Source organism: Anoplophora glabripennis, unplaced genomic scaffold (genome assembly GCF_000390285.2).
Source record: "Anoplophora glabripennis isolate ALB-LARVAE unplaced genomic scaffold, Agla_2.0 scaffold5, whole genome shotgun sequence".
Lineage (NCBI taxonomy): Eukaryota > Metazoa > Arthropoda > Insecta > Coleoptera > Cerambycidae > Anoplophora > Anoplophora glabripennis.
The window spans coordinates 1928162-1941835 of NW_019416525.1; the positions used below are offsets into that span (position 1 = coordinate 1928162).

At 38.7% G+C, this 13674-nt stretch overlaps 1 protein-coding gene across 8 annotated transcripts in view; it reads right to left on the bottom strand.

Annotated features, from left to right (window-relative positions):
* The window catches only part of LOC108907382 (twitchin), a 54599-nt gene extending 43946 nt beyond the window's left edge, over window positions 1–10653 (bottom strand). For 2 of the 8 annotated variants that reach the window (XM_018711040.2, XM_018711038.2), the window contains exons 1-21: window positions 10442–10651; window positions 9905–10263; window positions 9731–9752; window positions 9297–9459; window positions 8383–8524; window positions 6317–6540; window positions 5045–5623; window positions 4813–4992; window positions 4479–4757; window positions 4300–4392; window positions 3934–4023; window positions 3764–3826; window positions 3655–3705; window positions 3425–3592; window positions 3274–3315; window positions 2592–3215; window positions 2055–2093; window positions 1826–1960; window positions 1412–1582; window positions 774–1022; window positions 112–150 (exon numbers count right to left, since the gene is read on the bottom strand). In XM_018711040.2, the coding sequence (XP_018566556.1) occupies window positions 112–150; window positions 774–1022; window positions 1412–1582; window positions 1826–1960; window positions 2055–2093; window positions 2592–3215; window positions 3274–3315; window positions 3425–3592; window positions 3655–3705; window positions 3764–3826; window positions 3934–4023; window positions 4300–4392; window positions 4479–4757; window positions 4813–4992; window positions 5045–5623; window positions 6317–6540; window positions 8383–8524; window positions 9297–9459; window positions 9731–9752; window positions 9905–10217 (3666 nt within the window). In that variant the 5' untranslated portion in view covers window positions 10218–10263; window positions 10442–10651. Of the gene's footprint in view, window positions 1–111; window positions 151–604; window positions 650–773; window positions 1023–1411; window positions 1583–1825; window positions 1961–2054; window positions 2094–2591; window positions 3216–3273; window positions 3316–3424; window positions 3593–3654; window positions 3706–3763; window positions 3827–3933; window positions 4024–4299; window positions 4393–4478; window positions 4758–4812; window positions 4993–5044; window positions 5624–6316; window positions 6541–6757; window positions 7060–7121; window positions 7326–7378; window positions 7518–8382; window positions 8525–9296; window positions 9460–9730; window positions 9753–9904; window positions 10264–10441 lie in introns of all 8 variants that reach the window. The other 6 variants (XM_018711045.1, XM_018711039.2, XM_018711041.2 and 3 more) reach the window with 6 other exon arrangements.
* Between the last annotated feature and the right edge of the window lie 3021 nt (window positions 10654–13674).

Genomic DNA, 13674 nt, shown 5'->3' on the forward strand with positions numbered 1-13674 from the left:
TTAAAAGTTAATGCAAATTAAAAAACCAACCCAAAATCAATCTGTTAAATCGTTTGGCGCTGATTGCGCCAAACCCAAGGTCAGTTTTGTGTATATCAACACAAATCTCACCTTTGGATCGAGCACCTCCCCGGGACGCAATTTTCCTCCCTGTTGGCATAAAATTTATTATAAATTTTGTATGAATCCTCTCTAATTACAATCTAATTAACTCTAATTACATCTAATTACACGGATATATAATAAATCTAGTGCTATACTCGATGCCCTGGCATTGATGATTGGTGATGGCTGGCTTGCTGGTGCTGTATTTAAGTAATAAATTCATGCGTGTTGTTGATTTTTAACTCATCACGGCGGAACGACGAGACCAGACTCGTTAGAAAAAAAAAGCGCCCTCGTTATTCCGCCACAAGTCCACCTTATACACGCACCACAATTTGCTTTTAAACATTTTCAGCAATGGTGGTACGTTGTAGAGTTACAACATCGAAAGCTTTGTATAAACTCATATTTAGACGCATATCCAGGCTGAAATGTGAATGAAAATTGAAACGATTAAAGGGCCAGGCGTACGATGCAGTTTAGTTCTCGTTAAGGTTACCTTTTTCTCCTCTAAAACCTCGCCGGGGCGTAGTTTCCTATGTTCCTATGACATAAAGTTAACATACGTAAATAAAACAACAGTAATGTATCCACGTCTCACAGGACACCGTACAGATACAGCTAAATTGAGAAACAGAAAGTGAGTTAAAAAAACAAACGGTAAATACCTCATCGGATATGATTAAACTAGCGCGTCGGCCTATGGATTCGGGTGGTATCAGAGAGCCACGTCGGCTTCCGGGTCCAGATCCTGGTTCCAAGGACTTTTTCCTCGGTTCCGGTGTTCTTTCTTTGCTCACTTCTATTTTAGGAGCATCGGGCGTTTTAATTTGCGGCAAACTCGGTCTAGGTTGTTCGCTGATGGTTGCCTGGGACGGTTGCTTCTCCTTGCCTTCAACCGCAAGGCTTGGCTTATCCTAGGAAAACCGCAACGTTGATTTCGATTCGTTCGTAAAATTTGCAAAGCGGGGTATGTCCTTCGAAAAGCTGGGATCGGTTGCAAAGCAAGGTTTGAGCGTGGCAGGGCTTAAAATATTTCGACTTGGAAGCCAAATTCAAGCGAGTATTTACCATTGAGTTTTATATCAACACCACATGCGAGCTGGATTAAGACTAAAGAATCTTTATAACCCGTATTAATTATAAATGTAACTTGGTATCAGCACAGATGATCTAAACGTATGCCAAGAATATGCGATAGAACTAATTACTGTGCATTCCTTGTTTTTCAGATCGCAAGCAATATTGTGAATTTAGGTAACATGTTGAGGTTAGCGCACAGCGTTGGCTAAAATGTTAAAAATACCTTAGACAACTTCGTTTTATCCCTTCCCGCATATTCTGGCGGGGTATGTTTCTCGAACTTCTCCAAAACTGGTCTTTCGTAATCGGGAATGTTCTCCCATTCGTTGTAATCGAATTTCTCTTCCTTCTTGGTCTTTTTAACGGCTAATTTTTCCTTATCGTCCGTTGTTTTCTGATGAAAAATTACATGAGAACATCCATTCATAAACACAACGTACGTAAAATAGAAGCGAAGTTTTTACAGCGTCTTTAAATATAGGAAACAAAGAGAGAGAAAAGATAGAGACAAGATGTTTATTCCTTGTTAGTGAGACGACGAGACGTTTACGTAGAACAGACAAACACAGAAGGAACAGACGTAGTAATAGAAAAGTAAAATGTAGTTTAGAGAAACATCGGCTGTCTCAAGTTTTACCTTTAGTTCATATTCTAGTTTAGCCTGTTCGCTTTTTTTCGCTTCTTTAACAACAGGTTTTAATTGTATGTTTAAAAAAGATTCCGCCTTTGCCATACTTTTAGGAGGAATACGTCTTTTGGATTCGACATCTTGCTGAATAATTAGAATAAAGTTATTATCTAGGAATAACTTGTCGCGATATATCACCGGGTTCAAAATTAATAAAAGTCAAAATTAAGGGACTTACCTTCAGCTTAACTTCTTCCGGTTGCGGCTTTTCTTCCGTCTGATAAGTGACAAAACACAATCGACGTGACACATCGGACGGCACAGGGCGTTAGAAGGTACATGGAAAAATACAACACCACCTTTTAGATAATATCCAGCAAACTTAGGGGCAATTGTTGATTACAAGACAAAGCAAATTCCAATTTCCTTTACATTAGCAAAGAGGTCACAAAAGGTCAAAATATTTATGAAGAACTTATAGTATGGTTAGTGTTAATATTGAACAGATATAAGAAAGGAAAGAGTTTAGTTAGAGCACATAGAAACGGAAATGTGGTGAAAATATTTTGACCGTTCGTTTTACTTAATTTGTTTTTTTGGATATAAACCATATCAGTTATGTTGACTAATGGAATTTCTGGATCTGGGAGAAACCTCATTGTTTCGTACAAAGGTTTTAATAAATATGTGGTATACAGGAACAAAGTATTTTGAGTTATTTACAAATTGTGTAGTGGAAGGCTTGGTTTTTGTTATGTATTTGTATGTGGTTTACCTTTTTCAATGAGGACCGTTTTCTCAGAAGTTCAGGTACTTCTGCTTCAGGGGCAGCAAGTGCAGTTTTCTTAATTGTAGTCGGGGCGGGTTTGGGTGTAAGTTTTTTGTCTTCCTGAGGTTTTGCAGGTTCGGGTTCTTTAGCAGCGGGAGCTTTAGGCTCTGGTACTTTAGCTGCTGGAGCTTTAGGTTCTGGGGCTTTTGGTTTTGGTTCTGGAGCTTTGGGTTCAGGTTCTTTAGCTGCTGGAGCTTTGGGTTCCGGAACTTTTGGTTTTGGTTCTGAGGCTTTGCGTTCGGGTTCTTTAGGTGCTGGAGCTTTGGGTTCCGGAACTTTTGGTTTTGGTTCTGAGGCTTTGCGTTCGGGTTCTTTAGGTGCTGGGGTTTTGGTTTCAGTTTTGGTTTCGATTTTCTCTGCGGCTTTAGCAGTGGTTTTTGTTTCAACTTTCTGTGTAGTTTTGGATTCTGGTTTAGGTTCTTGTTTTGGTGCCGCTTTGGGCTCCGGTTTCGGTTCTTGTTTCGGTGGCGGAGATTTGAGTTTTGTTTCAATTTTTTTCTCCGTCTCCTTGGTTTTTTTAGCAAATGATTCCTCGATATTGTTTTCTGGTGTTGGTGTGGTAGGTGTTTTCTGTACACGGACATTTATTTTAGTCACAGTAAACAGGGTTTAAAACAGATATACTTACGACTTCCGGAGTGGAATCCAATTTCTTGGAATCTTTAATAACCTGTGAAAAAGTAAGAATTTTGAATTGTGTAAATTACACGACTGATTTTAAGTTTCAGCGAGTGAAGCGAAGCAGTGATATAAGCGCCTTAGGTATGAATTAAATGTACCTTCTTTTTCTTATCTTCGGCTAGAGAAGAACGTCTAGATTCCGTTTTTTCTTCGTCTTTTGACGCCTGAGTAATTGAAGATTTACGGCTAGTTTTTCCATCTTGTATAATTTTTTCCTCAGTTTGTATAATAGAACTTCTACGTGATTCTGACTTATATTCTTCGGTCTGTATACGTTTTTTTATGTATTAAACCAATAATTTTTAAACAATTTTCTTTAATACTTTACCTTTTGTATGGATGAACGTCTAGTGGCTTTTTTCTCCTCAGTTTTGGTTTCCTAAAGACAAATTAACAAGACATAAAAACGTACACAAACACATATGAAGGGTACTAACCTCCTTCTTTGTCACCTCTTTCTTGTCGATATCATTAACCTTTTTCTTCTCTTCCTGTTTTTTCTATGTAAATATGTAAAAATTAATACAATTTTGTAATGTTTCTATGTATATGTAATATATTGTGTTATAAAATTGCGTAACAACGCGTGTAAAGAAAAATGTTTTACCTGTTCTATAATTTTCTTTTGGTCCTTCTTTTCTTCTTTCTTTTCCTCTTTCTTCTCCACTTTCTTCTCCACCTTTTTCTCTATAATCTCCTGAAACACAACATTATTTATTTCCAAATTGAAAAATTATTTAAAAAAATGGAAATCACTCAAAGAGAAGATAGAGGTACTTGTAGAAGCAGCTTTAGGAAAAAACCGTGTTAGAACATTGTATAAAGTAATACATGTAATGGAAAGTGTTAGGGTATGTATACAGAGTGAAGTGGTAAAAGTGAAACAGAAAATGTTGGAGTGTTAATAACAGAATGACAGTAAGAATATTTTGTCTCACAGAGATGTGTATGTTTGTAGTGTGTTGTTGTGTACCTTTGTAGATTCTTCTTCTTCTTCTTCGCTGCTTTCTACACTTTCGGAGGATTCCTCTTTTAGTACTTTTTTAACCTTTTCTACTTCTTCCTCCTTATATAATAATTAAAGTTTATTTTATACATAATCAATCAATTAAAAATTAATATATTAAATAATTAAAGAAACATGAACATTACCTCTTCTTCTTCCTCTTCTTCGTCTTTGGTTTCCTTAACTGTTAGAATGGCAGTACTCTCGGTTTCTCCGAATTCGTTTTTGGCGACAACTTTGTATGTGGCGGAATGTGAAATTTTGCATTTACTGATATTAAGACGCGTCACTGTGCCGTCGAAGAAAATTTTGAATTCTTCCGAATCCTTGATTACGGTCGAGTTTTTGTACCAAGTAATTCTAACAGTCTTGTCTTCTACTGTTAGGGAAGAAATAAAATCAACGGTTTTCCCTTCTTCGATTATCTGAAAAATTATGAAAGTAGTTGTGGGATTGATAGTAGGGTTGAAATCGTCTTACAATATTCGTCAAGGATGTAAGTTTCGGCTTCTCGCCTTTCGGTTTTTCTTCTGGAGGCAGTTCGGTAACCTCGACAGTTTGTGAAGTAGCTTCACCTTTCTCGTTTTTGGCAACCAATTTGTATAAACCTTTGTCGGTTTTTTGCACGTCGGAAATCTCCAGTTTAATAGCGAATTCGCCCTAGAATAAAGAGTGAGTACGTAATCCACTAAATATTAAAGGAAGGGCTTACGTCTTTGACTTGTTCAACGTGTACGGTGTGTCTTGTATCTTCCTTAACCGCATCTGCTTCCTTGAACCATGTACAATCCGGAGCGAACTTGCTGAGGACTTTGCATTCAACAATAACAGTTTTCTTTTTGATGATTTTAATAACTCTCGGTTTTTCCTTGATGACGGGGATGATTTCAATGTTCAGCGTAAGGTTGGCGTTAAGCTCACCAAACGTGTTCTTGATATTGCACTTATACAAACCAGAGTCCTCAGTTCCGGGATCGTTCAACTCCAACTTGATGTAGTACACTTCCTCTTCGACTTTCTCAAAACTAATCTTAATCTTAGAAGACTCAGTTACCTGTTTACCTTCTCTGTACCAAATTATGTCGGGTATGGGATTGGAACGCACCTTGCATTCCATTATAACCAGTTTACCGTTCTGTTGCGAGGTGATCCTCGGTTTCTCCACGAACGTGGGTCCATCGCCTTCCGGTTCCGGTTCGGCTTCGATGTTGAGGTTGAGGTTGGCGTTGCTTTCGCCGAATTCGTTCTTCACGTGACACCTGTAGGTTCCACCGTCGGGCGCGGACGGATCCTGCAATTTCAGTTACGTGAATGCGGGTTTTGCTCGGGACAAGCAGGTACCTATTTCGTTAGTAGCGCTTGCATTTTTATTTTGAAGGTGTCGAGCCGATTCAAATAAATAATCAATTAAGTAACTTGTTTTTGAGGTTAGATATCTATATTTACTAATTCCATTGGCAAGAAAGCCAAAAGTAATATTCAAAATGTTGAAAAAATATGTGTTTTCCATATTAATACTTAGATATATCACTCTTATATTACTAGATATTGCTCGTGTAAATCAATCAATTAAAGAATCTTATTAGGTTAGATGGAATGAGGTTAGATATCTTTTGGATATCTGGATTTAATATGATTTTTAGGAAAATTAGCTTAATGCCTTTAAGGTAAGGCGAAAACTATCGTTTTTGGTAGTATTACCTTGTTTTGTTTTTTGTAAAGTTGTAAGCGTCGAAATTTGAACCTACTGGAACGCGTTCTGGTGGCTATTGCACGCAAAATAACAGTTTTTATTTGACAGTGGTTTAACTGCACTGCAGGTTGTACTTTGCACTTCTTGCCAAATAGTGTTTAAACTGCAAATTCTTGCAGAGAGAGAGAGGGAGAGCTTCTCAAAGATGGTCTGATATAGTTTTCTAATGACAGGGATAAAGACCAGCGCGAGTTTCAGTAGGTTTAAATGTGAACGATATTCGGGATGTACCTTAATCTCAAGAGACAGCTCGTAAACGTCCTCTTCGACATCAAGGACTTTGATTTTGATTTTAGATGACTCTTTAACGACGTTGGTTCCACGGAACCAGGTAACGTTGGGTTTTGGTTTGGCTTTGCACTTGCATTTCATTGTAATAAGGGTGCCGCTTTCATTGGGGATAATTTTGGGTTTCTCGATGAAAGAGGGAGCAAACCCAGCAGCGTCGTCGCCACCTGTAACACGATTAAGTTACGTATGTGTGCTAGAGGCTGGCTTTAAATCAAAGGCCATGCTCATGCAAATGACAATAACACAGTTCGAAGAGAGAGAGTTGGTTGGTTGACAAGACGGCACTGGAACAAATTGGAAATGAGTAACGGAATTGAGACGTTTCACAGACACAGAATACAGATATAGAACAGTTTTGGACGTGGTTTCTGCGCATCATACCTTGGAAGTTGAGCGCAATATTAGCATTGCTTTCACCATAAGCATTGAACGCGTTACATCTATAATGGCCGCCGTCCTCGCGGGTCGGGTTAGCGATTTCTAGAGTGAGAAGATAAGTATCTTTGGTAGTGGTCTTGCGCAACATGCGAACGCGCGAGCTGTCCGCGATACTTTTCTCGCTTTGGAACCATGTGATATCCGGATCGGGGTTGGCTTCGAGGAGGCATTCCATGATGAGGACATCCCCCTCTTGCCTTATGGTGGGTTTCTTGGGGAACCGGGGCGCCTTGCCGTCTGGGATTCTGCGAAAGAGATTTGGTCTTTAGGGGTGGGGGGCGACGTGCGGGGGTTGGGTATGTCTTACTTTGGCCTTTCGGTAGCCTCGAAGTTGAGGTTGATGGTGGCGACGCCCTTGCCGTACTTGTTCTGGGCGACGGCCCTGTATTCGCCGCGGTCGTTCTTCTTGACGTTGTTGATTTCGAGTCGTGCCAGGTAGTAGAGCTTCTGGTCCACTTCCATCGAGATGGTATACCGGCTGTTCTCCTTGATCTCTTCCCTCCCGTGGTACCTGGATCAAGGAGGGTGAGTATCTGGTAATGCTAGTGCGGGGGTCATACGTACCATTGTATCTCAGGTTTAGGGTCGCCCACGCAGCGACATTCGAAGGTGATTTTGGCGCCGTCGTCGGTCTGTCGGATGACAGGGCGCTCAGTAAACGTCGGTCTGATGCCCTCCTTCTCAGGCACAGGTGCTTCATCGCCTAATGCATAAACTCTCCTAAACTGGCTATCGTGACATAGGACAGCCAGCAACACTCGCGCAACTTACAATGCTCACCGAAAAAGAAAAAGCTCAGCTTTTAATCATACGGCTCAACAGTGTTAAAAGTGATATATATAATATATATATAGTGTAGTACAACTCTGAAATACAAGTGTCACATTTGCAAGAACATGGCCTTTAAAAGTTATATATGTTAAAAAAAAAGTACAAGTGTTGATGGTGGGGGGGCGGGGGTTTCGGGGGGTTCTGCCGGTGAGGAGCCTCGCGTTCGGCCTAAAAAAATACCCAAGTGCCACAATCCGTGTTCGCCTGGATGCTCGCTCGGGGGATGGATTGCGTTGCGAGGATATCTCTATACTAAGCTCTCAATCACACAAAACGGTTTCGGAATTTAATGTACACTGATTAGAAATGGATTGTTAAAAAACTGCAAATTAAAAGCTGAGCTGAGATTAAGCGTCGGTTAGTCCATTGTACTGTGCACGAGTGCTGACTTACTTGTCCCTAACACCTGCTGCTGCGTTTTGGAGTATATAGGGGCTAAGTTTACAAAAAAAAAGTGTAATGCGGGGGGGACTGTTTTGTGTTGAAGGGGCTTGGACAGCGTATTGTTTGAAAGAGTAACAGTTCCTCGTCTGAGTAGCTTCCTAGAGACTGATGCCATAAGCTCTACTCTATCACGTACATGTTAGAAGCCGTCTCTAAAAGCTTCCGCGGGTTAATTTCAATGTTATTTCACGGATTTTGGCAGGAAAAAAACGAATTAATCGGTATAAACTACCACCTCAACTTCTTTTGCGGACACTCAAAGCAAGGACAAGACAACACCACATTTAACTTACTGTCAAAGTTAAGGCTGATCGTTGCATTACTCTCTCCCAAATCGTTCTTTGCAGTGACCTTGTATTTGCCAGCATCCTCTACCGTGACATTTTTTATTTCAAGGGTTGCAAAGTACGAGTGTCCATCTTTGTCTATCCTCAACTGAAATTAACATTGCTCATTACGAATCAAACGCACTTCTCAAAAGGTTCTCTCAAACTAATTTTGTATTCTATCGCATGTGGAATAAACGAATATATCAATCAACCCTAACAGATCCCGGTTAAAATATTAGTTGTAGAGAACGTTTGTAATAGCACATTTAGCTCAAGCGACACTGGTCGTAATTAAAAAACGATTGGTTTTGGAATTTAACCAAGGAAATCCAGATATTGTTTGTAATTATTTATTTGCTGCATTTTTTTATTACTTTTTTTTTTTTTGTTATTTAACCAGGCATTCCTGCGGCACCTAAATGTATTTATTTTAGAAAATTTTTAATTTCTTTTTCTTTAAGGTGTGGTAGAAGTGCCCGATTAAATAGGGCCTGAGAAAAATCCAGTGATATTTTGCGTAAAATCAGTTTAAGTGTTTGCGGAACGGCATTTCTGATCGCGTCCGTTTTAATTCGACAAAATAAATCAAGTCCACTGCCCAGTAATAATTGTAGTGGAATGAAATAATGTCAGATCTGCTTACAATTATACAAAATAACGTTAAATAATTTCGGTTTATAAAACAGAGGCTCGTAAACAGCAGGTGTCACATGCAAAAATAGAACATTTCGTGTTGCCAACATTTTAAGCACTTAAACTGAATACGAAAATAGTGTTTTTAATAAATACGCTATACAGATAATTTGATTTAACAACTGCATCGTTACGTATGCGATTAAAAGATGTGTTTAGAACATAAAAAAAAAATGTGGAGGTACCTTATGACGGGGACCTTCTGAGACAGAATTGCCATTGTGGAACCAACTGACGACTGGACGGGGATCGGCCTGGATTCGACATTCAAAAAGTAGTCTTTTTCCATCTTCTTCTTGCCGAATGGCGGGTTTCTTAGCGAATGTTGGTGCAAGGCCATCTATTTGTCTACACAAATAATTATTGATAGATATATTAATCGAGTAGGTACTGTATATAAATTCGGTAAAATATTTCGTCGCGTAAAATATTAGATAAATAAATTATAAATATAGTGTTGACTGTTTGGAAATATGAGCTGTAACGTAAATGTTGCGCGCACCAAGATAGGTGACTAATTGTGGATATCAAAATTTGGCAAAATATCCCGTTCCGAATCCGCAGCCAGTCACATACTTATATAAGTTTATCCGTATCGCATTTTTTAGCATATACTCACTTTTCTTTTGGCTCGTCCATAGCTGAAAGGAGAAATATGTTACAATCGTGCTTTTTAACGGAATTTGGTGCGGGACGCGTCAAACGCCAAGCCATCCGAATAATTTAAATTACAAAATCATACTTTCGAGTACAACTTGGCATTTAACGCTGCCTCGGGGGAAAATGTACTTACGGCTGAAGTTGAGGTTGATGGAAGCCGCGACTTCTCCCATAGTATTCTTCGCTTTGACCTTATAAAGGCCAGCGTCAGTTTCGATAACATCGTCCAACTCGAGAACTACGAGGAACTTGCTGGTACCTATGGACTGTATCTTGAAATTGGTCCTACTGTCTTCAGATAATAGTGTATCGCTGCGGAACCATTCGATATCTGGTTTCGGGGACGCCAATAGCTGGCATTCGAAGATGAGTTTGTTCCCATCATCTTCCTGCCTCAATTGAGGCTTCTGCGTAAAGCTGGGAGCGAAATCCTCTGCCACCCCCATAGCTTTCGTATCGTTTCACCCCGATAAAGATGACATTAACCCGGCCCTGGAAGGGGATAATTGACATTTAGAACTGTAAAATATTGGAAAAACAAAAGGTATTTTGATAGAGTGCAATTTAAGGCAGAACTCTGTACGTCACACGATAAAAGTGGTTATTCCTAAGTAATGGCACTGTATCAGCACTCGACTCCACAATGACGCGGTAAGCTAATGGAACTTACTTCCAGTGAGGAACGTGAAGCTTAAAGAACAGCCAAAACACTCACTTCACTGCACACACTAACTCGCGTTGTCGCGTGTACACTTGGTCCCGTCGCAAAACGCGTCGTCGCGGTCGTTCGTCTATCCTAGAGTTTACTTCGTGGCCTTTAGAGCACTGACTAAAGATACTTAGTGTGTACTCCCGAATCTAAACCAAAACGTGACGGCGGCAACCCCCGCCAGCGCCACTCCTACCCCCACCAGTTGCAGCGCCTTCAACAATTGCTCACGGCTCTGCCGTTATTGAAGAAAAATACCTTCCACCTCCACCGAGCCGTTGTGTCTCCTCATGTGACTGACAGTGACTAATTGAGAGAATATTCAATCGCCTCTCAATGAAATGTCGCTCTATGGCCCTTCTCTAACTGCAGTACCTTGGAATTGAGTCGGTCTCGAACGTTCGAACAATCACGCTTCAAAATCTTCTGGTGCTGCATCATCGACAGTCCTTATTTTATTCAAAAAAATACAGGTTGCCAAGGGTACTGTCGAGAGGTTCATCTCCAGCTTCATTGCAATCGCAATATATCCACGTCATGTAGAAAAAAAAAGTCTGGAGGTGTTTTTTTTTATGCTCTGTATAGTTTGTATTAAAAAAAAAAACAGTTTTACACTTGACTCAACCGCTTTCGCAATAGGGAAAATTACAAGCAAATTGTGTTTTTTCAAGCGTAACACTGACCTGCAGTTAATATTTATATATGTGGTAATTAACTGGGAATTGAAAAAGTTGGGCGCGTAGGATCACAAACGAAAAGAATATGGGTACATCATTAAAAGAAAAACTGTATACAATTCTACAGAAATAACCGTAGGCTGGTGTATTTTTAGAAGAGACCAGAGAAAAAGAGATGTAATCTTATACATAGGCTAGAACCGTGCCAAGCCATATAGGGCGGCGCGGTTCGAGTGAAGACGACTCTAGTCGTGGCGGCGGCCGATCTGCTGCAGCATCTAGAGCTATCACCGCCGAGCTACTGACGCCGAAAGATGCGCTCGGCGTCCCTCATGCCAGGACCTGCACTGGTCCTGGACAACGCAATGGCGCTGGTTTTTTTTTTGACGTTTGTGCCCCACCGCCATCAAGTGGTCGCTCGGCACTAATCAAAGGTTTAGGCAGGGACGCCCAACTGCCGGATAACGTTAATTTTCCTTTTTTTTTATTACAAATATCTCGACGAATTATTAATCATTAACAGGCTATAAATAAGTTACTTAGTTTAATTAAGCTGATCGCCAAAAAGTGCAAGAATCGCATTAAATTAAAAGTGTAAAAGTGACTCAAGGCTTCAAACTTTTACTAGTGAATATGAATCACGTATCTAAAACAAAACGCATCTAAATTCGTATTGCTAAGACTACACAGGGCGTTTGCGAACCTGGGAAAATCATAAAAAAGCATTTAGAAGTTCAAAACTGTGAACTTTTCGCTTTTTCGGTCAAATGTTTAGAGAAAACTTAGGAAAAATTTATTTGGAAAGTGCGGAATTCCGAAACCTACCAAAATCGAAGCCACAAGTAAAATGCGATTACATTTTCGAAATCTCTCTCTTTTTTATATATATTTCTAGCTATTCAAAAGATTAGTAGAAATTATTAGAACGAATCCGCCCAAAAGTGGGCGACGGAAATAATGTTTTCGAACATACTGTACCAGTAAATCCGATATAAGAAACTCGAAAATGACCTCGGTTTGTCCAAATGTTGTTTAGTTTTCGAGAAATAGACAAAAACAATCATAAAGCCCTGCAATTCACTCAAATTGAAATCCTACGCAAAATCTGATAGTATTTTCGAAATTTACGTGCTGGACTAGTACTAGCAAAATTTTTCTAAAATTTTCGGGGCCAGATAAACATTTTTATTTTTCCAGCTATTCTAAAGATTAGTAAAAATTAAACAAAATGAATTTTAGGTGAAATAATCGTTTTCGCAGATATTTTTTTGTTACATACATAGTAAATCGAGTACGAGAAACTCGAAAATGATCTCAGTTAGTTTATATGTCGTTGACCAAAATATAGATGAAAATCTATCGAAGACAATCGCAATCATGCAAAATCCGATACCATTTTCGAAATCTACACCCTCGAATCAGTATAGGAAAATGTCTTCAGAATTTTTAGGATCCAGCTAAAAATTGTTATTTTTATCATTCGAAAGGCTAGCGAAAAATTAAAGAAAATTAATCCGATTAAAAGTGGGCGAAGGGGTCGCTTTTGCGCAAAAAAAAATTGTAAATTAAATGTGAGATGCTCGAAAAGAACCTCGATATACTCGCGTCTCGTATATTTTCGAGATACAGACAAGAATTCTCTGGAGTGTAGCAAAATCGTCCACTTATGTCACGATTACGATCGTCTGCTTAGCCTTTTTTAATTTAATTTATTCTCATGCAAGGTAGAATAAAAAAATCTCGAAAATTGACAAGCTTTTAATTTTAGTGTTTTTTGACATAAGGTATTTTAACAATTAAGACCATAAAACTGTCAACAGTCAGAAATGTTACAAGTTTTACGCAGCCCACTTAATATAGAAAATACGAGGTCAAGCAAAAGGCATAGAATATATTTTCGATAATAAATATCATTTTTAAATAGTATGTTGAGTGATTGAAGATATATTGCCGAGTACAGCTAATAATGAATATAAATTAAAATAACAATACGAGTATATTGCAATAATGGTAATGACATTACCATTATTGATAAAATACTACTCACGCTATTATTTTTTTGAGACACCAGTTATAATTAGTTTTACCAAATGTAACAAATACCTAATTAAAATTAATTCTCCTACATATTTTCTTATTTTTGTTGGTGGAAGATTTGAACTTCGATCTGGGTTGATTTAGTAAATAGTTATTTTTAATTTGGAAAATAAAAAATCCATTATGTAATAGCGCTACTTTCATATTTCGCCACATTCCAATTTAAAATAGATTTTACTGTTGCTAAAAAAAAACAAGACTATTGCCAAAAATTCATGATCAGATTTTCTGTATAAACAACACCGTCGTTTCTGTACAGGTAAAAAAATTGGACTATCTAGATTTTTATAATGTAGCTTTTAATGTCACCAAGTACAGTGTCCTGTATTCAAAAGGTGCGTAAAAAATATTTCTCACATTTAATTTGAAATTATAAAATATTTCATCATTAGTACCTATATTTCGCATAGCATAGCATGT